Source organism: Schistocerca gregaria, chromosome 3 (genome assembly GCF_023897955.1).
Source record: "Schistocerca gregaria isolate iqSchGreg1 chromosome 3, iqSchGreg1.2, whole genome shotgun sequence".
Taxonomy (NCBI): Eukaryota; Metazoa; Arthropoda; class Insecta; order Orthoptera; family Acrididae; genus Schistocerca; species Schistocerca gregaria.
In genome coordinates this window covers 196,944,491-196,967,411 of record NC_064922.1, presented here as the reverse complement: position 1 = coordinate 196,967,411, position 22,921 = coordinate 196,944,491, and the positions used below count along the sequence as shown (strand labels likewise).

Sequence of the window (22,921 nt, the reverse complement as noted above, 5' to 3'; positions counted from 1 at the left end):
TTAGGGTACTTTCCATTATAACAGTTATTAGGACTTCTTCCAATTCTATTTGCTTATCAAGTTGGGAAGAATTATTGTAATATGTCTCTGTGTGCACTGTAAGTGGTCTAAACTTGTCTGTGCAATACCTAAAGGAGTAATGTGAATGGAATTGTTGTATATTCCAAGATTCTTCACTTGTAGTTGGTTCTGATTTTGGAATAACCACTAATAAGTGCCATTGCAGTTGTATACTCGAGAGTAAAACTTGCTCTCAGATGTAACTAAAACTGGTTCAGCGAAATTTAGACTTTGAACCTGGTGAAACAAAGCCACTCTGTATAGAAACACTAGAGGTATCTGGAAGTTCTATAGTTTTGGTGGAAAAAATAGTGTAATAAATTGCCTCTAACATGAGATACATAAATAAATTTAACATGTCAACATTTCCAAAAGCATATCATATTCGTTTTGGTTTGTTGTGGCAGCAGTTTTACCAGTCTGACAATTACTTCATTCATTTGGGCATAACTATATTTATTTGTAGTCTATGGTGTATTTGTAGTCTATGGTGGTCCTGTCAGGAGGCCACTTCATATGATTTTACATATTATTTAATGACTGTGGGGCTGTAAACTGCAAAAATGAAAGTCCTCTTCATTGTTGTGCATGCCCAATAACCTCTCTTCTAAATTAATTGTTAGTGGTGATCACAGATTCGGTTTGTTTTGACATGAGAGAGAAAAATCTGGCAGGAGCAGTGCAGAGGTGACGGTAGTAATTAACTACTTCCACATAAGCTGTCTTCAGTTAGAATCATATAGGAGGTGTGTTTAAAAAGTAAGGGGACACTATATTTTTAAGAAAAAATATTTATTTATTCATCAATATTCATGTTGCCCCCTTCAAAGCTATCCCCCTCAGACACAATACACTTGTGCCAACACTTTTTCCAATCCTCGAAGCACTTCTCATAAGCACTTTCGGGTACAGCCTTGAGTACTTCCAGTGATACAGTTTTTATTTTCTCAGTAATTGAAAATCTTCACCCTTTCATAGGTATTTTCAGTTTTGGGAACAGGAAAAAGTCACAGGGGACCAAATCTGGTGAATATGGTTGCTGAGGTAGGATTGTCATGTTGTTTTTGGCAAAAAAATCTCTCACAAACAATGATGAGTGAGCAGGTACGTTGTCATGATGCAGAAGCCATGAATTGTTTTTCCACAATTCCGTACATTTTTTGCGTATACCTTATTGACTGTATGACTTTGAGGCAAAAATTCATGATGCACTGCACCATGGTAATTGCAAAAAACATTAGCAAAACTTTGACATTTGATCGAACTTGGCATACATTTTTCAATATGGGCTCTCCAGGATGCTTCCATTGGGACGATTGAGCTTTGGTTTCATCATAACCATAAACCCATATTTTGTCCCCAGTTATGACCCTTCTGAGCAAATCAGGATCATCATTGATGTCATTCAAGAGCTCCTACATGATGCTCATGTGATGGCTCTTCTGATCAGAATTGAGAAGTTTTGGAACAAACTTTGTTGACACACATCTTATGCCCAAAACATCCGAAAAAATTGCATGACATGAGCCAACTGATACGTCAACACCCTCAGCAACTTTTCATATGGTAATTCGCCGATTTTCCGAAACAATTTTCTTCACAGCTTCAACGTTATCATCTGTTGTTGATATGCTGGAGAATCCAGAGTGAGGTTCATCATTGGCATCTTCTTGGCCATCTTGGAAAAGCTTGTAGCACTTGTAAACTTTTTTTTCACTTAGAGCAGACTCACTGTATGCCACTGTCAAAATTTCAAGCACTTGTTTCTATTTTTCAGACAAATTTTGATGCAAATTCTTAGCTTTATATATATATATATATATATAAAATCGAAATTCACCAAGCACACTAAAACACGTCTAACCTTTCTATTTGTCAAAAACAAATGTAATATGCTGTACAGTTGAAAGTGAAAATATGTGCAGGCCATGTGTACCAACGTAAGGACCAACATAAAGAAAAAAAAGATCGATAATCGAATGTACATTTCCTGTACAATTTGAAAAGTCACCTTACTTTTTGAACAGCCCTCGTATATGTTTCTTATAGGCACAGAATGTATATATGCAAACAGTTCACAGCAGATAAATTCTGTATTCTCATAATGTTATGATAAACTCTTCTTCACAGTCAATCTCCATTTCCGGTAAAAGTAATCATTAGACTTTCTTCTAGTTCAAAGCAGGCAAAAATGAATAAATTCCTCATCGATGATAGCTAACTGTACTGAAATAAGAGCCACTGACTAGCATTTGATGTGAATTCTTATTAAGCTTGATATAAATTCTGAAAATCTCAACAAGCTCATGTCAAACAATATAATGTAAACCTAATTACATTAACATTAATAGAAAATAAAAGATTTTAGCCTTTTACAATTCACAAAATCTACCAGACAATAAGAATGCACTTCTCTGAGGAGCAATGACACAAATCATCTCGTGATCCTTCACTTGTAGGTTGAATGAAAACCTTTAGTTAATGTTATGTATTTGTGGCATAAGAACTGTTTGTCAGTAGATTCTTATAATTGTATTTTATTATCTTATTTATAGCTCTCCTTGGAGATGATAACGTCAAGGGGGAACAAATGTTTGGATTCCAGACACCAAAAAGGAGGAATGCTTTGGCACAGAAAGCTTTGGAATCTGTGCAGACACCAGATCGGGAAGGAATACCTAAGGCACACGGACTCAATGGCCAGTTCCAGACACCAAAAAGAAGAAGTGGTTTGGCATCTGCACAGACACCTGACCAGGAAGGAGTAGCTAAGGCTCGTGGACTCAGTGGCCACGCCACCCCAACTAGTTCTCATACTCGGAGTAAAAACAGAACTCCTCAGCGAAGACTCTCTGTGTGCACGCCACTGAGGAAACTAAGGACACCATCGAGGCAGGTTCAAACTCCTTCAACTCGACTGAGGCAACTTGATGTGGATACAGCAAAGACACCCTATAATTTGCGCAAGAGAATTGGAAAAAGTAAGTGAAATTCTTATTTATACATTATTGCAAAAAATTCTTGATAATCAGTGGTTCATATACACTTCTATTATATCATATTTAGTTGTTAAGTCTATCTAGTATTGCCCCAGTCCAGAAATATCGTAGATCTGGGGCTAATGCACAGAGCAGTGTGAGTTGTAGTGAGGACGTGGGTAGTCCCACGTGACCAATGTTTACATTTAGTGATTTTGCTGTTTCCTCTTCATTTATTGCTCTCACGTCAAATGAAAACAAAGTGGATTTCTGGGAGCTATGAGGTGAATTAAAATACACTGACATAATTTCGAAAGGCTAAAATATATTATTAGGTTCAGATTTTATTTTATTTCCACCTTTCTGACAGTCAAGCATTAATCACCTTGTAGAAAAATGAAGTTATTTTTGTTGGTTTGCTAAAGAAATTTGCCTTTTATTAATCTTTTCCGCTGAGGCAGTCAATTTGTTTAATACAAAGTGTTTAATTCCTTACTGTTGGCTAGTTTCAACTGTTCACTACATTTAAAGTGCACGTTTTCATCTTCTAGCATGTGTGGCATTATGCCGTAATAAAGAACCTAACATGAGATGATATAGTACTGGTAATCCAAGGAAATTTACATCTGAATATGGAGATACGAATGTGCACATCAAACTGAATTATGCATTTTAGTATGGTTCTCAAAATTCTGATGCTATTTAAAAATCAACTCTTTGAGGATGACCATTTAGAAGAATTTTATAATGTTGTTAAAAATTTTACTGGCAAATTTGTGTGATTTATCTTAAAGTGTAACAAGTGCAAAAGAGAAAAAAACATTATATATGAATGCTTAGCTTCTCTTGCAGCTTATTGATCTTGGAGAGCAGTATTATATGTGAAAGCTTTTTTTTATTGTAGCAACACTATGTGTATTAAGTTAAACCATTAACTTTTACTATTTGTGTGTTAATGCTACTTAACAGAGATGTTGCTATTGGCTGACTACATCACATGTCCTATGCTCTGAATATCCACTGTCATCGGCCGGCAAGATAATGTGACATGAGCTATGACTGGCTTACAAAAGCACATCACAGTCTTGATATTCAATGCTTCAGAAAGTAACATGCGGTGTGTGGTGGAATTCGAATTTATACTTTCGTAATACGAAAATATGCTGTGTCCATGTTGGTGCACATCAAATATCTTTCCAAAACATGTTCTCGTTCTCTCTCTCTCTCTCTCTCTCTCTCTCTCTCTCTCTCTCTCTCTTTCTCTTGTTTTGTTTTATAAAGTGCTGGGAAGTTCTACACTGGTGTATAAAGCCATCACCATTCAAAGGATTGATAAGTTTTACAGGTACGAGGAAAAGTATACTGTCACTTAACATGGGAAAGGTGTATTTTCATGTGGGAGTAAGTGTGTTTTTAACTGGGGAAAGATCCAGGAATTTTTTTTCCTTGTCTGCATACACACCTTGAGAAACACTCTCCTAGTGTTCTTCATTGATTTATTAACTTTCATAACCATAGTTGCTATGATATCATGCCGCTGATCCCCATTTCTGTACTGACACTGTCTGTAATGTCTGTCCTGCTCGTAGCTACAAGGTCCAAGGTATTTCCATTGCATGTGGGCTGCTGAACTAGCTGCTCATGTTCAAAAGTACTTCGCAAGTCTGCCTGGCCACCAAACTTCCCAGACATGAATATTAGATTTATGGACAGCCCTGCAGGATTCGTGGTGTCAGTTCCCCTCAGCACTGCTTCAGACATCAGTCAATCCCACGCCACGTCATGTTGCGGCACTTCAGTGTGCTTGCAAGGGGGTTCTACACAATATTAGGCAGGTGTACCAGTTTGTTTGGCTCTTCAGTTTAGTATGCAGGCTGTGTGTACATGATTTGTAAGTGTGTTTGGCTGAAAGTTTGTCGTCTACAGAGCAACAAATAGCACAGTGCCTTAGAATGTGATAAAAGTGAACCATCCACCCTTTTCGTTGGCTGTGTGTTCACTGCCTCTCTTTCATTTTCAGTATAGTCATAAATACGTTTTCCACTCAAGTATTTCCCATGATCCATTACTTGCTGAGCATCCCTAAGGTTTTGAATGATATTCACATTGATAGTCCATGTCTCACTGCATAGTCATAATACATGTCAATACTTGTTGATTGTGAACTTTGTTTCAGACACATCAGACTATTCATTTTGGAAGCAGTATGCTTTACCAAAACAATTATGTGAAACTTTCACTTTTCTGTTTTTTGTTTACTAACCAATGTGTTGTCTCCAATTGGCCTGAATATTGAAACTGGTTCTGTGATTAGTCAGTTTGTACTGTTTTCTTTCTGAGCTTTCATCGTGATCTTTCTCTGGAGTGCACCATGCTGTTGCAGTGCTTTATTGGTAAGTATGCTGTCACCTAGCTGTTTATGTGGCCATTTGCTGCAACTACAACAGCTGTATCTGTAAAGGTCATAGTGGCTTTTTCGGAAGATGAATCAGATAAAGCTGTTTTCAAAAATATGACATTTCCTGTTGCTTATATCTATTACAATGGAAGGAACCATTTGTGTGAACTGAAACCAGATTTAGAGAAACATTTTGACCTGGTTTATTGAATCACTCTCTTTGAAATTCTGAAAGTAGTTAGGATAAAGGCACGGTAAGGTACGTACAACTTCAACAGGAACCATACTGCAGTTGTAGTGGCTGGATGTGAAAGGGAACCAGTAGTGGAGAAGGGTGACAGATAGGGCTGTAGCTTATTCTCAATGCTGTTCAATCAGTACATAGTGCAAGCATTAGAGGAAACCAATGAGAAATTTGGAAAGGAAATCGATGTCCAGGGAGAAGAAATAAAAACATTGAGGTTTGTCAGTGATAACTGTAATTCCAACAGATGGCAATGGATTTAGGAGAGCGGTTAAACAGGATAAAGAGTGTCTCAGAAAGAGGTCATAAGATTTATTTATTTAGTGTATGGCTTCCATCACATGAATTAATTACTTATGAGTAGTCTACAGTACAGATATAAAAAATGCATATAAGACATTTAAGTCATATATAAAGAGAAAAAAAGATATAGACTTACATAAAATATGTACAACCACAAAATACATGAGAACTTAACTACAGCCGAATGTCCATGTCAATGATGTATTCTACCACCTTTTCAGCAGCGTACAATAATTTGGAGTAGTCACCCATGAAGGTTGTCAGTGGGCACTCTTCAACTGTATGTTTTACAGTTTGCCTAGGAGTGCTACAGTCAGTCTAGGGAGAAGCTTTTTTTTTGTCCCATCTGTACAAGGAGTCAGCACATCTGCTACAGTTTGTTCATATTCTATTTAGAGCAGCCCAAATTTTGTGAGACTTGTCAATTATAAGCTGAACTGTAATACAAGTAAAACAAGAGTATTGGAATACAATTGAATTAAAACAGGTGATGCTGAGGGAATTACAAAGGGTGTTCAAAAAGTTTTGCGCAGTTGTCTCTAATTTTTTATTTTTTGCAGCAGGAGAATGATTTTTTTTGAACATACTTGGAACATTTAACTATACATTGAGCCTACTCAACGTAGCCTCCATCAGCTGTGATGCATCTGGCCCAACATTCTTTCCATGATGTAAATGCACTTTGGTAAAATTCTGAGGAATGACTTTTACACCACCGCTTGACACAGGAAATAAGGTCTTTCTCACTATCAAATGTTGTACCATGCAGGTGGACCTTCAGACAACCAAAGAGGTAAAATTTGGACGGAGCCAAGTTGGGACTGTAATTAGGTTCTCCTGTGTCATAAGTGCTGTATGGGGTTTGGCATTGTCATAGTGTAGTCTGATGAGCTGACCCTGAGAAGCTGTGGTGTGTGGGTCTTGATGTCGTGTCGCAGCTTGTCCAATGACAAACAGTAACGCTCCCACTTAATTGTGGGGCCAGATTCCAGAATGTCAATGAAAATGACACCACACTGATCCCAGAAGAAGGAGGCCATCACCTTTTGGCTTGCTGTTCATGAAAGTCTTGGTTTCTTCTTCCGAGGGGAACCCAGATGATGCCACTCCTTGGATTGGATTTTGCTCTGAGGTTCAGACGAAAACAACCATTTTTCATCCTGAGTAATGATGCCGTCAAAATGCTGTTTCCACTCTTCAGTAAAGGTGCCATGAGACCCTCACACGCATTCTTCTTCATCGTTTTCATTTCTCTTGTCAATAATCTAGGCATCCAATGTGCAGATTTTTCTGTACCCTAGTGACTGTATCAGTGATACTTCACTACCCAATGACTAACGAGTCATTTCAGCAAGCTGTTGTGTCGTCATACATCTGTCATTTTGGATGATTTGATCAATGGTTTCCTTATTCACATCACTCACTGCCGTCGATGGTCTACAGCATCGTGTACTGTCCAGTAGAGAGAAATCACCTACTTTAAACCTCTGCAACCACTGCTGGATACTGCTGCGATCCACTGTGTCCTCCCCATGAACAGGGAGCAAATTACTGTGAACCAATGTGGCAGAGTTATCGCCGGTCTTTAAGAGGAACTCCATAACAGACAGTTGTTGCAATCTGACATCTACTTCACGGTCCATTATGGCTCACCTGTAAATAAAAGGAAATACTTTTATATACCAACTTATAGCTAAATGTTCCAAATATGTTCACAAAAAATTTCATTTTCCTCCTGCAAAAAATAATAAAAATTAGAGATGACTGTGCAAAACTTTTTGAATGCCCTTTGTAGATTAGAAAATGAAATAAGAAAGTAACAGATGAATTTTGATATTTGGGCAGCACAATAACTGATGATAGCAGAAGTAGAGAAGGTGTGAAATATAGACTGGCAACAGCAACAATAGCATTTTCGAAAAAGAAATTTTTTTAAATATTTAATTAAAATTTATATGCCAGGAAGACTTTTCTGAGGGTGTTAGTGTGGATTGTAGCATTGTACAGAAGTGAAATGTGGTTGCTGAACATTTCAGACAAGAAGAGAATAGAAGCTTTTGAAACTTGGTGGTGTAAAAGAATACTGTACTGAAGATTTGATGGATACATTGAATAACTAATAAGGAGACAGTAGATTAGATTGGAGGAAAAATAAATTTATGGCACAGCTAGACGGAAAGAAGGGATCGGTTGATAGTACACAACCTGAGGCATCGAGGCATCATCAGTTTGCCACTGGAGGGAAGTTCAGATGGTAAAAACATAGAGACACCAAGGCTTGAATATAGTAAGCAGATTCAAATGGCTGGAAGTAGCAGTAGTTATGTGGATATGAAGAGACTTGCACAGGATGAACTGACATGGAGAGCTGCATCAAACCAGTCTTTGGAATGAAGACTACCATGACAGCAACAACACCATCAACAACAAGAGAAACCAAAGTGTTTGGATGGATGGTGAATGTTGAACACACACAAAAGTAACATCACCTGTATTCCAAGAAAGTTCAACAGAACTGCCAGTATCCTCAGTATAAGTAAGTGATTTATAAGCTAGTTTGAACAGACTTCTAGCTAATGAGTTGTTATCTTCAGGAAATATCATTAATAATTGCAAGGAAATGCATAATGGCTTGAAATGAATTTCCACTTGGTACAATGGAGGGAAGTTTGCTTTAAAAGTAGATAAGTGTAAGATAATGCCTGTAACAGGGAGAGAATCCAGTAATATTTGAGATTAGTGGTAAATTAATGAAGCCCATAACCTATGTTAAATATGTAGGGGAGCTATTGGAAACTAATATGGAATGTGATGAGTGAATCGTATCAACAGTAGTGAAGGTGAATGGGAAACTTAGATTTGTTGGAAAGGTTTTATGAAAGTTCCTTGTATCAGTAAAGGAAGCGGCATACATTATATGCTAATCCAACTAATTCCAGAATACTACTCCAGCATTTGGAAATGTGTGTGAATTTCTAAGGGACGAAACTGCTGAGGTCATCGGTCCCTAAACTTGCACACTGCTTAACCTAACTTAAATTAACTTATGCCTAGGACAACACACACACACACACACACACACACACACACACACACACACACACACACACACAGGATTTAAATGGGATAGCAGCAAACATGAAAGAATACATGGCATAATGTTTACATTCTTCTACCTTTTCTTTTAATTTATTTTCTGGCGCATAGGTTTTGTGCGCCAGTATTTACCTTTGTGCGTGCATAGCATGCCTGTGTAGCGCTACATGTATTGGGCGGCAGTGGCGGTACCTACATTTTTTAGAACTTCCGCTTTCTTTGCACTCGATTCTAAGCCGCAGGCGGTTTTTTGGATTACAAAAACTGGAAAAAAAGTACGGCTTAGATTCAAGTAAATATGGTAATACTGATACAAGGTATCCTCTGTCATAACTGTAAAGTGGCTTATGGAGTATAAACACATATGTTTATTGCAACTGGGTTCACTGCACCACACCATACTGACTGTCCAATTGGTTGATGTCAGCCTACCTGAAACATTTACCTCAGTATTAAAATATATTAATCCATTCTTTGAGCCTCTTGCAAGATTTGTGGGAGATAGATTCTAAGGCTGATAGAGAATGACTAGGTAACACTGTAACTTCAAACTGCTGTTAAGATTAACCTGTGTAAAATAAAAATTCATTTCAGAAGTTCATTAAAATAAAAAAGAAAGAATGAACAGAACTTAATTTGAGAAGATACATTTCTCAGCATTGCTGGTAGAAACGCTAAATATGAACTTTATATAAAGGACAGTACTTATAGCTTTTGGAACACATATATTTCTTTTTGCGGGAGGAGAGAGGTATTATTGTCACTAAGTTAAGGGGTGTTCTGCCTGTTACAGGAACCTCATAACAGATGGGATCCCCCTAACTTCAGGTCTGAGTGACCTGTCACTGCCCCCTCAACCCTCTACGTTCCCTTTCCAAACCCCCTCTCCTTTCCTCCCTTAAGTAAAATCTATTCTGTTTAACTGCACCCATTCACTATCCTTTTTTTGACTTGTGTTACACAGATTAACAGTGGAATGAGGTAAAATGTTCAATCAGTGGCATATTAATATGTGGAACCATATTTGGTCTACATTCTGTGACCATTAGTTGATCTTGATGACTGGTGGAACAACTCCTCTCTCTCCCTCCCTCCCTCCCTCCCTCTCTCTCTCTCTCTCTCTCTCTCTCTCTCTCACTCACTCTCACTCTCTCTCTCACTCTCTCTTTTTCTCTTTCAAAGTCCACTTGAATTTGAACTTCAAGAATTTATATAATTCTCTCATCAGTATAAGGAAAACAACAATAAAGTTTTGACAGTAACATGATCAATAAGCTAGAATTAAAGACATCTGGGTTCTATCTGGGATGTCTTATGACAAGTCATGGCAGTGCGTTTTATAGTTGAAATATAAAAGATTGTTATTCATGCAGTTGCACTATGTCATTTTAAGAACTAGGTAATAATGGTGACTACTAAGATGTCATGTAAATGCAGGTGCTCTGTTTGAGATGCTTAGTCCTGTCACCAACCATGGTATCTGGCAGAGAGGTGGTATTTATTGCATTATAGACAGAATGAGTGAACGGAGCTTTGCCATTATGGGTATACCTTGAGAGAAATCTTTGTCACTGAGAACTATTCGCCAAAACCATGTTGATAAAGTAAACAGAGATGGTGGAATGTCATTAATGAAGATAAGATGATTGGCCTTTTCCCAAGAGAGACAATAGATTTGGAAATAAACAAACTGTTCTGTTGCGATGTACACTACCGTTTGTAAAAAGTGAATCACTCAGGAGCTATGGTCTGGAACGTGCCACGATAAGAGGACATGTGGAACAATAAGTAATTTAAATGGCAAAGTGCATGGAGGCCCAACAGCATCCTCTTTTGTGTGACAGGACATATCAGTGTTACCCAATGCTCAGTCAGCGTGGAGCTGTCGTACAAAGTGGAAACATGTTAACAAGTGCTACTATGCCTAGCCGACATCACGGGGTAGAATATCGACATGTAAGTGTGTTTGAACGGGGCAGAATGATTGGTCTCTGGGAGGTGACTCTTTTGTTTCATGACATTGCAGCTCGTACAAGGCACGATGCTTCAACAATCAGGCATATGTGGAACCAGTGGAGAGGAGAGGAGCTCACACGTTGCTGACAGGATACTGGATAACAAGTGCAACTGTAGCATGAGATGATTGCCACATTATCTGCTTGCTCATGAGAGACGGGACAGCATTGTTCATAGTGTTTGTGCAACGTCTGAGCACTCAGTAGGTGTGGTCATGTCCGCGTTGATAGTTCAGTTTTGTCTTCTGTGGGGTGGACTGGTGGCACGCATGCTATTGCATAGGTTCCCATCGACTATAACCCACCAACGCGGCAAACTGCAATTAGTACATGAATGCCAACACTGACTGCTACTCTGGCATGTTGAGTGGCAAAATATAGTAGCTGTAGCAAGAACAAACATGTTTTAGGAAACACAGTACTTTATAGGAGCTATATGTAAGATACAGGTTATGCATAGCACTGAACACATTGACTGAACAACAGTAATATAGTACAGTACAGAAAAGGCCGAGAACTTGTTTGTGATCGCTTAACTAATACTGTTTCGTTGATGGCTAATAAGAGCGTGCCATGGGGCTGACCAAGGTGATGTCCCATGAGAGGGCTTGGATCAGGATCTGGGACTGTGTTCCATAGCGACATCCCATTGAGGTCAGTGGCTGGTGCCAGAGGACCCAGCCACAGAGGCAGTGGTGGCTGCAGTGTCAGGTGCAGCGAGGGGTGCACTGATGATGGCATTTGAGAAGTGGGGGCGGAGGCAGGAACCCCAGATGGTGATCTTCCAGGCAGTGACCCGCCGCTGCGGTGCGAACTTAACCGTCTGTGACACAGGAGCGGCATTGGTGGTAATGGGGACATGGAAGGCAGTGGTCAAAGTGACTAGATGTTCGCCTGTCTGGAGAGTGGATGATGCATAGGCATTGGCCCCAGTGATGCTCGATGATAGCAGGAACCCAGTTTGGCCGGTGCCAAAACCATGAGCCCAGACATGTGCACCCATCGTGGAGCCGGCAGTGCCAGAGGATGTGGTGTTGGATGCAGCAGGTGAAGCAAGGGCTGTGGTTGGCATCCTTGTAGCAGATCTGCTGAGCTCCTGTTCCACCAGAGTGAAACGGTACAAGTTCAAAAAATGCTCAGAAACAGCTTCACGGGATCTGCCAGATACATACTTCCATATCTGAGTTTTAAATGTCTGAATCATAAAGTCGGTCTCCCTATTAGTTTGAGGGTGAACTGGAGCTGTGAGATGGTAGACATCATTAGCCCAACAAAAAGATGTAAATTTTCAAGAAACAAACAGGGTTTATTTTTGGTAACCACGGTATATGGAAGTTCGTGAATTGAAAAAATCTTAGAAAGGACCAAAATAGTGGCCGATTTGGATGTGGACAGACAATGCGCTTCCCAAGGGAACTTGGAACAGGCATCCACTACAATGAACTAATACTGATTTAAGAAGAGTCCAGCAAAATCAAAGTATAGATACTTCCACAGGTGCTGCGATGTTGGCCAGGGGGAAAAAAGATGCCCGCAGAGCTGCCTGTAGCTGTACATAGTGAGTGCAAGTGGCAAGAAGCCATGTAATGTCGCCATCTATGCCCAGCCAATAGACAAAGCTTTGGTGTGAGAGGTCCCCCAATGGGCGATGCTATTGTGGCACTAGTGGTGGGAAAACCATTGACTGTGTTCTGGTTCTCAGTGTCTGAATAGAAACAAAGCAGCTTGTCTTGATTGAATGCCAAGTCCAGCTTGATTGTAAGGTGAGATAAGGCATTGGTGCTGATGTGTTGCGCCATCAGCCATTAATGGTTCTGATAGTGAAAACAGGAGAGGAAGAGAGCCCTCCACTATAAACAATGTGCTACCTTGTCCGGCATGGAAGCCAAAGGGTTAAAAAGAGCAACCAACAGATTGTGATCCATGATCAAATGGAACTTAAAACCATACAAGAAGTTGTGTAATTTCTTGAGGGCAGTTGCTGGAAGCTTCCTTTTCAATCTGAGAATTCTGTTGCTGAGCAGGAGTTAGAAGCATTAGCAATGAGTTGTTCAGAACAGTCTGCTTATTTGTGCGCCAACATCGCGCCAAGATCATGCTGAGAGGCACCTGTAGCCAGTACAAGATGCTGAAAAGTGGTCAGACCTGCACAGATTGAAGCTTAGACTGAAGCAAAACAAATGCTTGGTCACAAGCTGGGGACAAGAAAAAAGGCACAGCTTTATGCTAAAACGCGTGCAGGGGCTGAGCAACATTGGATGCATCCAGCAAAAACTTATGGTAGTACGCAACTTTACCTAGAAATGCCTGCACTTTCTTAATGGAAGGCAGCCACAGCAAAGGCACAATTATGTCAGGCCTGCAGACTGCAAAACAGGAAACAGCAATCAGAGGTTGCTAAGGTGGTATTCAGTGGAAGAACCCAAAACAATGATATTGCTGACGTAATTGGTGCAGCCATTTTTCTAAAAGATGCTGAAAAATTGTGGGCATACTAGTGATACCAAAAGGCAAGCATTAAGATTGGTATTGGCCGAAAGGTGTATTGACAATGAGAAGGCACCTAGTGATCTCATCCAAGGGGAGCTGGAGATATGCTTCCAACAAATTAATCTTGGAAAAATAGTGGCCACCTGATAATTTTGTGAGGAACTCATCAGAGTGGGAGCAAAGAGCTTGTATCTATTATGGGCTGTGCATTAATCATGACACTGAAGTCGCTGCAGAGGCAAAACTTTCCCATTGGCTTCCAAATGATGATCAGTGGTGTAGCCCATTCACTGGAGGAAATAGGCTGAATGACAGTGAGCGTCATCAAACATTCTAATTCGGCCTTGACAGTGTCGCACAATGCAACAGGCACCTCCTGTGCCCCAAAAGAACAAGGGTTGGCAGGCTTCTTCATGGTAATGTGAACCTGAACACAGGTAGCACAACTGAACCCAGGGGAAAACAGAGAAGAAAACTCAGAGCAGAGGGAAACCCAGTTGTGGGTATGGAACTTGATCTAACACTAACTTTACCTCATTGTCAGTAAAGAGACTGGAACAGTTAAATGCATCTGACCCGAACAAGTCTGCAGAATGGGAATGATCCACAACAAGGAAGGGGAGGAGATAAAAAAAAGATTTGTGAGAGACAGGGGGGAGAACTGAGCTAGGATCGGAATCTGCTGTTAATGGTAGCTAATAAAGTTCTGTGAAATCTGTGTGATGGGAGGAGAGTCCAGGTCCACGTACAGTCATGCATTTACTGAAGTCACTGCAGCTCCTGTGTCCACTTGCATTTTTAGTGGTTTATTGGTTTATTTAACCCACTCAAGCCAATAAACAATTTGTTCAGGGAGACTGCCATTGTAGAGGTGCAGTTTATGTCCATTGGTACTACTGTGTCCGCCACATTTGAAGTGGAGTTACACGCCGATGCAATGTGGCCTTTCTATCAACACTTGTTCCAAACAGCCAAATGCTTAGGGCACGCAGCACGCTCATGTTGGATGAAGCAGTACAGGCAAAACGGAAGGGCGGCATGTGGCTGGTGTTATGATGTGGCCTGTTGCTGGTGTGGCTGTAACTGACGCTGCCTCATGCTATGCTTAGTTGAAGGTTGTACTGCTGCAGTGGCTTTCCCGTCATCCTGAACACTTGTAGCATGCTGAACTGGGGTTGATTGAGTAACTTCAGATACCTCCCCCCACGAAGCAATCTGATCACCTGCAGCCCATGACACTTCAAAGGACTGTGCTATATTCAGCACATCTGTAAGCATCAGATTCTCACATTGAAGTGCTTTTTCGTAGACTTCCCTATCCAGGGTCAGACGAACAATATCACCATGTACCATGTGATCAGCATGGGATTTGTGATAGGTACTAGTGACGAATTTACAGCGATGGCTCAGCCTGCGTAATTCTGCAGCACAGGCTTTGTAGTATTGGTTTGGTAAAATTCTACACCCATTGCAATGACATGCATTCTGTTACAGTAGTAGGTTGGGAGAAGCTTGCACATTTCATCAAATGATAAGCTGGACAGGTCTTGTGAAGGCACAAGTTGCCACAGCAAATGATAAATGTGTGGCGAAGCCAGGAAAGAAAGAAAGTCCTACACAGGTTTGCATCACCCATTTGAAAAACCTGGAAATGTGGCATAACCGTATCTCATAGGAGTCCCAATCTTCAGCCGATTTATTGTATGCAGGAAAGGACAATGGTGGCACAGATGGGAGAGTAACCTGCTGCGAACACACAGAGGCTGCCTGACTGGCAGCAGTGGTGAGAGCCTGCTGTTGTTCCTGCTGGGCTATGATGCACTGGAGTATTTGTTCCATCAAGATGTGTGTCTGGTGACTTAGCACTGACACTAACACACAGAGAAAACAACCCTCACTCGTCGCCAATTTTGCTATAGCAAAACCAAGCACGATTTATTCGACATAGTATGTTATAGGGCAACAAGTAAGATACAGGTTGTGCGTAGCACTGAACAAATTTGCTTGACAACAGTAAAACAGGTTACAGAATTGGCCAGGCACTTATTTGTGATTGCTTAAGTAATACTGTTTCCTTGGCGGCTTACCAGTGTGTGCCAGGGATCCGACTCACCAGGTCGCCACTACAAGTGGGCCTGTGAACTGTACAGACATGCGATCTCTGAGATTGTGCTCTTCATGAGTGAAGGTTTTTAAATGAATCCCACTCAGACTTGTCCTGCAGTGATGGCCACATACACGTCCGATGCCCCTGTGATGAATGCAATTGGACAGACTGTATTGCTGAGTGACATAGCAGACAAATGTCGAGTATGTTGGTTTGGAGCACCATTGCCTTCAATGCGTGATCTTGCCTCCTATGTCTTGAGGACAATCTGAACAGCAGCTGCTACATTAGGGACGTTTTACAGCCGGAGTCACTGCCCCTCCTGCAGGCCATTCCACATGCCAATTTCAGCAGGACAATGCCCGCTCGCATGAGCTGAGGAATGTACAAGCCTTCTTCGAAGAATGACAGGTACCAATGCTTCCCTCGCCTGCCCATTTGCCTGACATGTTGCCCATCGGACATGTCTGGTGTATGGTTGGGCAGCATCTTGTTCGTTCAGGTCCTTCTGCAGCCACATTTGATGCTTTGTGGACATGCCTACATACCGTGTGGCAGAGTTGCCTTTCAGGTGCTCTTTGATTCTATGCCATGTCATCTAGTGGCTCTGATTGCAGGACATTTTGGCACTACTCTGTACTGTATTTCCACAGTCATAGTGCGTGTACAGGTCTGTAATGCTAATAATTGGTATAGCATCCTATCCCTAACTGATGGAGTAAATTTCGTTGTGGTCATGCATCTCAGTCTTGGTGTTTCACTTTTTCCAAATGATAGTTCATAATCTATTGATAGTTTTGTCACCCTGCTGTTTTGTGAGCAAAGAAAAAAAGATCAATACACTTATAAATTATGTAGCATGTAGCAGTGAAATTCTTCTGTTTGTTAATGGTCTTTCACACCATTCTCCCTATTTATGTTGTAGAGATTGTACAAATGACCAAGGATGATGGTAGTGATACTGATATTTCTTCAAGTGAAAGTGAGTACTGCCCCAGTGATGATAATGAAGAAGATATTGCAGAGAATGAGGAAGAAAATAATACATCTGCTGGAGATACTGATTCTGATGATGATCAGAGGTCACATGAGAGTGAACCTGCTAGTCGTAGTGCAGCAAGAAAGGAGAAGAGAATACTGCCACAAAATTCAGGCTTACTGTCAGCTTGTAATGTTAAAGAATCTGATTATGTAAGTATTTATTTGCTACATGAAATTCTCAATCTCTTAAGTGAGCCATGTTAATAAGTGGTTCTTCAAAAATTGCATGCAGGTAAATTTGCCTTTAGAATTTATGGGAACTTTTATGATTATATAAAAAAATTAAATAAAGCCTTTCTAAAAATGTGTTAGTGTAGGCCTTGCATACTGTACTCATAAGAAACAGCTGCTGTCACAATCTGGGCTACTTGTATTGTGCTTTGGAAATTTTCTTCTGAACTGATACATTACTGTGTCTTTAATTTGCTGTCAGCCATGCAGGAATACATATGCCAAAATCTTAACAAAAGGAAGACTTTTTAATTGTATTTTCATCAGTAATAATAGGTGAGAATGTGGCATAGTAATATACACTCCTGGAAATTGAAAAAAGAACACATTGACACCGGTGTGTCAGACCCACCATACTTGCTCCGGACACTGCGAGAGGGCTGTACAAGCAATGATCACACGCACGGCACTGCGGACACACCAGGAACCGCGGTGTTGGCCGTCGAATGGTGCTAGCTGTGCAGCATTTGTGCACCGCCGCCGTCAGTGTCAGCCAGTTTGCCGTGGCATACAGAGCTCCATCGCAGTCTTTAACACTGGTAGCATGCCGCTATAACATTTCAGCTCCTCAACACCAAATTAAAACGTTGCATTAGGAGGTGTCTGCTTCGTGCAAAAGGTCTTGATTTCATATTGACGGCAACAAGTAATTCTTCATTACAGACGTTTATTTACAAACAGAACTGACAGACTTCACAGACTCAACTACTGACTCTCAGAGCTAACCGCACTGCATATCCGAACTGGCAACTGACAACTCCTAGGTGTATTAATATCTTTCCAAATATATATATATATATATATATATATATATATATATATATATATATATATATATAAAACAGAAAGAAACTTCCACATGGGAAAAATATATTAAAAATAAAGATTCCAAGACTTACCAAGCGGGAAAGCGCCGGCAGACAGGCACATGAACAAAACACACAAACACACAAACATTCTGTGTGTGTGTTTGTGTGTTTTGTTCATGTGCCTGTCTGCCGGCGCTTTCCCGCTTGGTAAGTCTTGGAATCTTTATTTTTAATATATATATATATATATATATATATATATATATATATATATATATATATATATATATATATACACACACACCGCCACTTCCCAGCAAATTAGGGACACTGTTGCTCCTGGGGTGGATATACACTGTACTAGTGCCGACATTGTGCATGCTCTGTTGCCTGTGTCTATGTACCTGTGGTTCTGTCAGTGTGATCATGTGATGTATCTGACCCCAGGAATGTGTCAATAAAGTTTCCCTTTCCTGGGACAATGAATTCACGGTGTTCTTATTTCAATTTCCAGGAGTGTATAATGCTTAAAACGAAAAGAAAATTTATTCAAAGTCATTCAAAATTCTAATGTCAAATAATTTATTTGTAACAAATTTTAATCAAACGATATCACCATCAGGTCCAGTATCAACATTTAAGCATTTGTGCATTATAATGAAAACCAGTCTGTGCAGATATTCTTGGTTTGCCAAAAGTAATGTAACGTATGACTGAAACAAATTGCAAATAAAGTATTTGACACATCAGGCTCAGGTTTCATTGTATAAGTGTGTAAAAATAAAATAAATATATAAAGTTATATAAAATAATAATGAGACTATAATTTTAAGCACCTTGTAATGTATTTTCTTCATGGCTTGAAAAGTGTGTATATTTTGGAACACTAGGTTTCTTCTTCAGGAACCATGCATCTTGCCGAGATGGTATGGCTTTCGTGCCTCCACAATACAAATAGTTCCACTAAAGGTGCAATAACAACAGAGGGCTATCTGTAAAGAGGCCAAACTAACCTGTTGTTCCTGAAGAGGGGCAAAGTCTCGTCAGTAGTTGCAGGGAGCAGCACTCTGGGTGCTTGATCTTGCCTTGTAACGTTAGCCAACATAGCCTTGCTATGTAGCTACTGTGAATGGCTGGAAGCAAGGGGAACTTAAAGCTGTTAATTCTCTTTATACGTACGTGGGTGCCAGGTGTATCCAAGTGTAAGATTTGTAATCAGTTAGTATCTCTATTAGTAGGCAAATTGACATAGATGAAAGTGTATTAGGTTTGGGGGGGGGGGGGGGGGTCTTGCCAGACAAGAAGTCACTTGTGAGGAAAAAAGTTATAGAATTGGCCCATCTCCAAGGTAAGATAGTCCCCCATTTGGATCCTCAGGTGGGTACTACTCAGAAGGATGTTGTTATTAGAAAAAACATAACTAGTATCCTATGTGAAAATTAGATCCTTTAATTGTAAATAAAACAGAAAGAAACTTCCACATGGGAAAAATATATTAAAAACAAAGATTCCAAGACTTACCAAGCGGGAAAGCGCCGGCAGACAGGCACATGAACAAAACACACAAACACACACACAGAATTACGAGCTTTCGCAACTGGCAGTTGCTTCGTCAGGAAAGAGGGAAGGAGAGGGAAAAATGAAAGGATGTGGGTTTTAAGGGAGAGGGTAAGGAGTCATTCCAATCCCGGGAGCGGAAAGACTTCCCTTAGGGGAAAAAAAGGACAGGTGTACACTCGCACACACACACACACACACACACATATCCATCCGCACATACACAGACCTGTGTGTATGTGTACACCTGTCCTTTTTTTCCCCTAAGGGAAGTCTTTCCGCTCCCGGGATTGGAATGACTCCTTACCCTCTCCCTTAAAACCCACATCCTTTCATTTTTCCCTCTCCTTCTCTCTTTCCTGACGAAGCAACTGCCAGTTGCGAAAGCTCGTAATTCTGTGTGTGTGTTTGTGTGTTTTGTTCATGTGCCTGTCTGCCGGCGCTTTCCCGCTTGGTAAGTCTTGGAATCTTTGTTTTTAATATATAGATCCCTTAATTGAGTAGACAGACTAGAGATTTTTTTTTTTTTTTGTTAAAGAAAGGGAATGCATAGGTTGAGGTTATAAAATAATGAAAGTCTAATAAATGAATAAGAAACCAGGGATGTGGGTAAGCTATTGTGAACAACATACTGAATCAATTATCATAGTTAAGGTAGATATAAACAAAACACCCACCTCAGTTGTACAAGTTTATGTGCCTAATACCTCTGCAGATGACAGAGAGAGAACAAATATATGATGAGATGAATAGATCTATTCAGATAGTTAAGGAAGATGAAAATTTGATAATGGTAGGAACCATTTGACAGTAGGGAAAGGAAACAAAGAAAAAAAAAAGTTGGAGAGCATGGACTGGGGGAAAGGAATGAAAGTGAAGCTGCCACGTAGAAGAGCACAATTTAAACATTAGTAACGCTAGATTTATTAATCATGAAAGAATATTGTGTACACTGAGACCTAGAGACACAGAAAGGTTTCAAGTAGATTACATAATGGTTGGACAGAGATTTAAAAGCAGATTTCAAACTGCAGAACATTGTTGAGGATTTCAAAGAGAACATTAGACAGTTCAAAGAGAACATTAGACAGTGCTTGACTGAAACTGGAGTAAGGAACACAATAAAAGACAAATGGGTAGCCTTGAGAGATGAAATACTGCAGGCAGCAGAGGATTAAATATACAAAAAGGTAAAGCCATGGGCAGCACATGAGATATTGAATTGGATTTACAAAAGGGGGAAAATATGAAAATGCTGCAAATGAAGTTGGCAAAAGAGAATGCAGAATCTTTTAGTAAGCTGTTCATCCAGCTGAGAGGATTGTCACCTGCAGTTGTAATTGTGACCAGTGATTGTCTTAATTACTTTGTATTATTGAAAGAATATTTAATTCTTGTTTATACTGATATTTCCTCCAAAATTGTGAGATGTTCTTCCTTGTTTCGTGTGTGATATTAGCTCATGGATGTAAATGGTTACTTGGAGGAGTTAATCCTTTATCTGGACTCACTAGAGGAATTCGTGTTAAAGTTTTCCAATTGTTAGTGTCTGTGCTGAGATATCGAGAATCGGAATAGACTTCCCAAGGCTCCTAGCTGCCAGAAAGCTTTCTAAGCTATGGTGGGTTCTCTTTGGAATGGAGAGAATGCACATATTTGCACTCTGTATCCTTTTATCAGGTGTTAACTATGCTGATGTTTCCTTGCTGAATCCACTGTTCTCCTGCTGTGCTGTGCCACACTTATCTTTGGTGACCTCTTAATTTTTTGTTCCAAAACTTTGTACCTCATAATTTCAGTTGATGCATAATGATCAGGAGCTGCCAGTAAGCAGTACCTGCTCTTCCCATCTCTGTTCCGTTGTACTCTACTATTTTTTTCCGTCATAGGTATCTATTTAGTTACTTATCATTCTTCACGTCATCTTTATATCATTACTGAACCTTTTCATGTCACTGTAGTTAGCTTTATAGCATTAGTGAACTTTGGCAGTTGTTTGCTAGAAATTCCCTCAGCCACCCAGTCTTACATACTGCAATTTGCAGTATAATTCCACTTTTACATTGCTGGAATTAATGTTTTCCCATTGTTTGCATTTTTTCATTGCACCTGTCAAATTTCCTATGTTCATAATGTTAATTGGAACCTGTTTTTGGATTAACATAGTCATAATTTTTCCTTCATTTATGCTTAATGAAAGAATGTTAGTGGAGAAAAAAACTGACATAATTGACAGAAAATGTCGCCTTTTAGTAGTGTCTCCAAACAATATATGGTTAACTTTCTTCAACCCGGGCCCCTGTACCCAGTAGATCTGAATTGGTAAAATTCAGAATGGTTTTTGCCACTAGTGTTTTTTCTCCTATTCCCACCAAGTTTTAGTCAGCTTGGGTGGCTGATGGAAGTAACTGTTTTGACAGAAATCAGCAGAAGGCATTCATTTGTTTCTTGCTGTGAACAACTTTAATATTTGATGAAATGTGCTATACAAAAAGTAGTATACTGCCATTATTTTAGCCATATTGGTTCAGTATTAATGCCTCCCTGTGATTATAATAAGCAGAGGACATTCGCTTCCCATTACCTGTAACTAAGAGTTGTTGTTGTTGTTGTTGTTGTGGTCTTCAGTCCTGAGACTCGTTTGATGCAGCTCTCCATGCCATACAGTAAAGCTGCATGCCCTCGGGAAAAATTACGACCGTAGTTTCCCCTTGCTTTCAGCCATTCGCAGTACCAGCACAGCAAGGCCGTTTTGGCTAGTGTTACAAGGCCAGATCAGTCAATCATTCAGACTGTTGCCCCTGCAACTACTGAAAAGGCTCCTGCCCCTCTTCAGGAACCATACGTTTGTCTGGCCTCTCAACAGATACCCCTCCATTGTGGTTGCACCTACGGTACGGTTATCTGTATCGCTGAGGCACGCAAGCCTCCCCACCAATGGCAAAGGTCTGTGGTTCATGGGGGGGAGGGGGGGGGGGAGGTTGTAACTAAGAGTATAGTTTAATTCATGGTTTGTTTATGACTGGCCGAACTGCTGTATGCTAACTAAAGTTGACTACGCTGACTGTACTGACAAACTGTCTTTACAGAAAAAGGCAAGTCAGTTTCAATCAATGTAGCTACTCCAGTCAACCACTGTGGTAAAAGTTGATTGTGTGTACTGTGTAGCATTGTTCGTAGCTTTGTATAGGTGATCAACGTGTTGCATTGCTAGCTGTTTCTTTGAAGTACTTTCTGTCTCAGTTTTAACAAGGTAAATATTATGAAAAGAGATGAGGAAATTCTTTCCATAGAAGTGAAAGTAAAAATTCCCAGAAGAATTGAAGTTCAACACAGAACACATGTTACTTTAACTGAAGGATTTATGGATAGCTCTGTCTGCACTGAACACCATTATAAAAAACAGAGTCTCTGTTTTGGAAAGTGTAAGTAAAAGTGGGCCAAATTGGAAAAAAAAGAAAAAAAAATGCCAGTTACTCTCAATATATGGAGCTAGAATGAATTACGAAAAAATTGGTTTCAGACAGTATGTGCTTCGAATATCCTCACTGACAATGGGATGATGTGCGAAAAGGCATTGAAGGTGGGCAGA

General features: G+C 40.0%; 1 protein-coding gene across 1 annotated transcript in view; it reads left to right on the top strand.

Moving 5' to 3' along the window:
• The window catches only part of LOC126355755 (origin recognition complex subunit 2), a 95,160-nt gene that overhangs the window by 29,665 nt on the left and 42,574 nt on the right, over positions 1 to 22,921 (top strand). The window contains exons 3-4 of the mRNA XM_050006147.1: positions 2,616 to 3,041; positions 16,617 to 16,882. Of these exons, the coding sequence (XP_049862104.1) occupies positions 2,616 to 3,041; positions 16,617 to 16,882 (692 nt within the window). The remainder of the gene's footprint in view (positions 1 to 2,615; positions 3,042 to 16,616; positions 16,883 to 22,921) is intronic.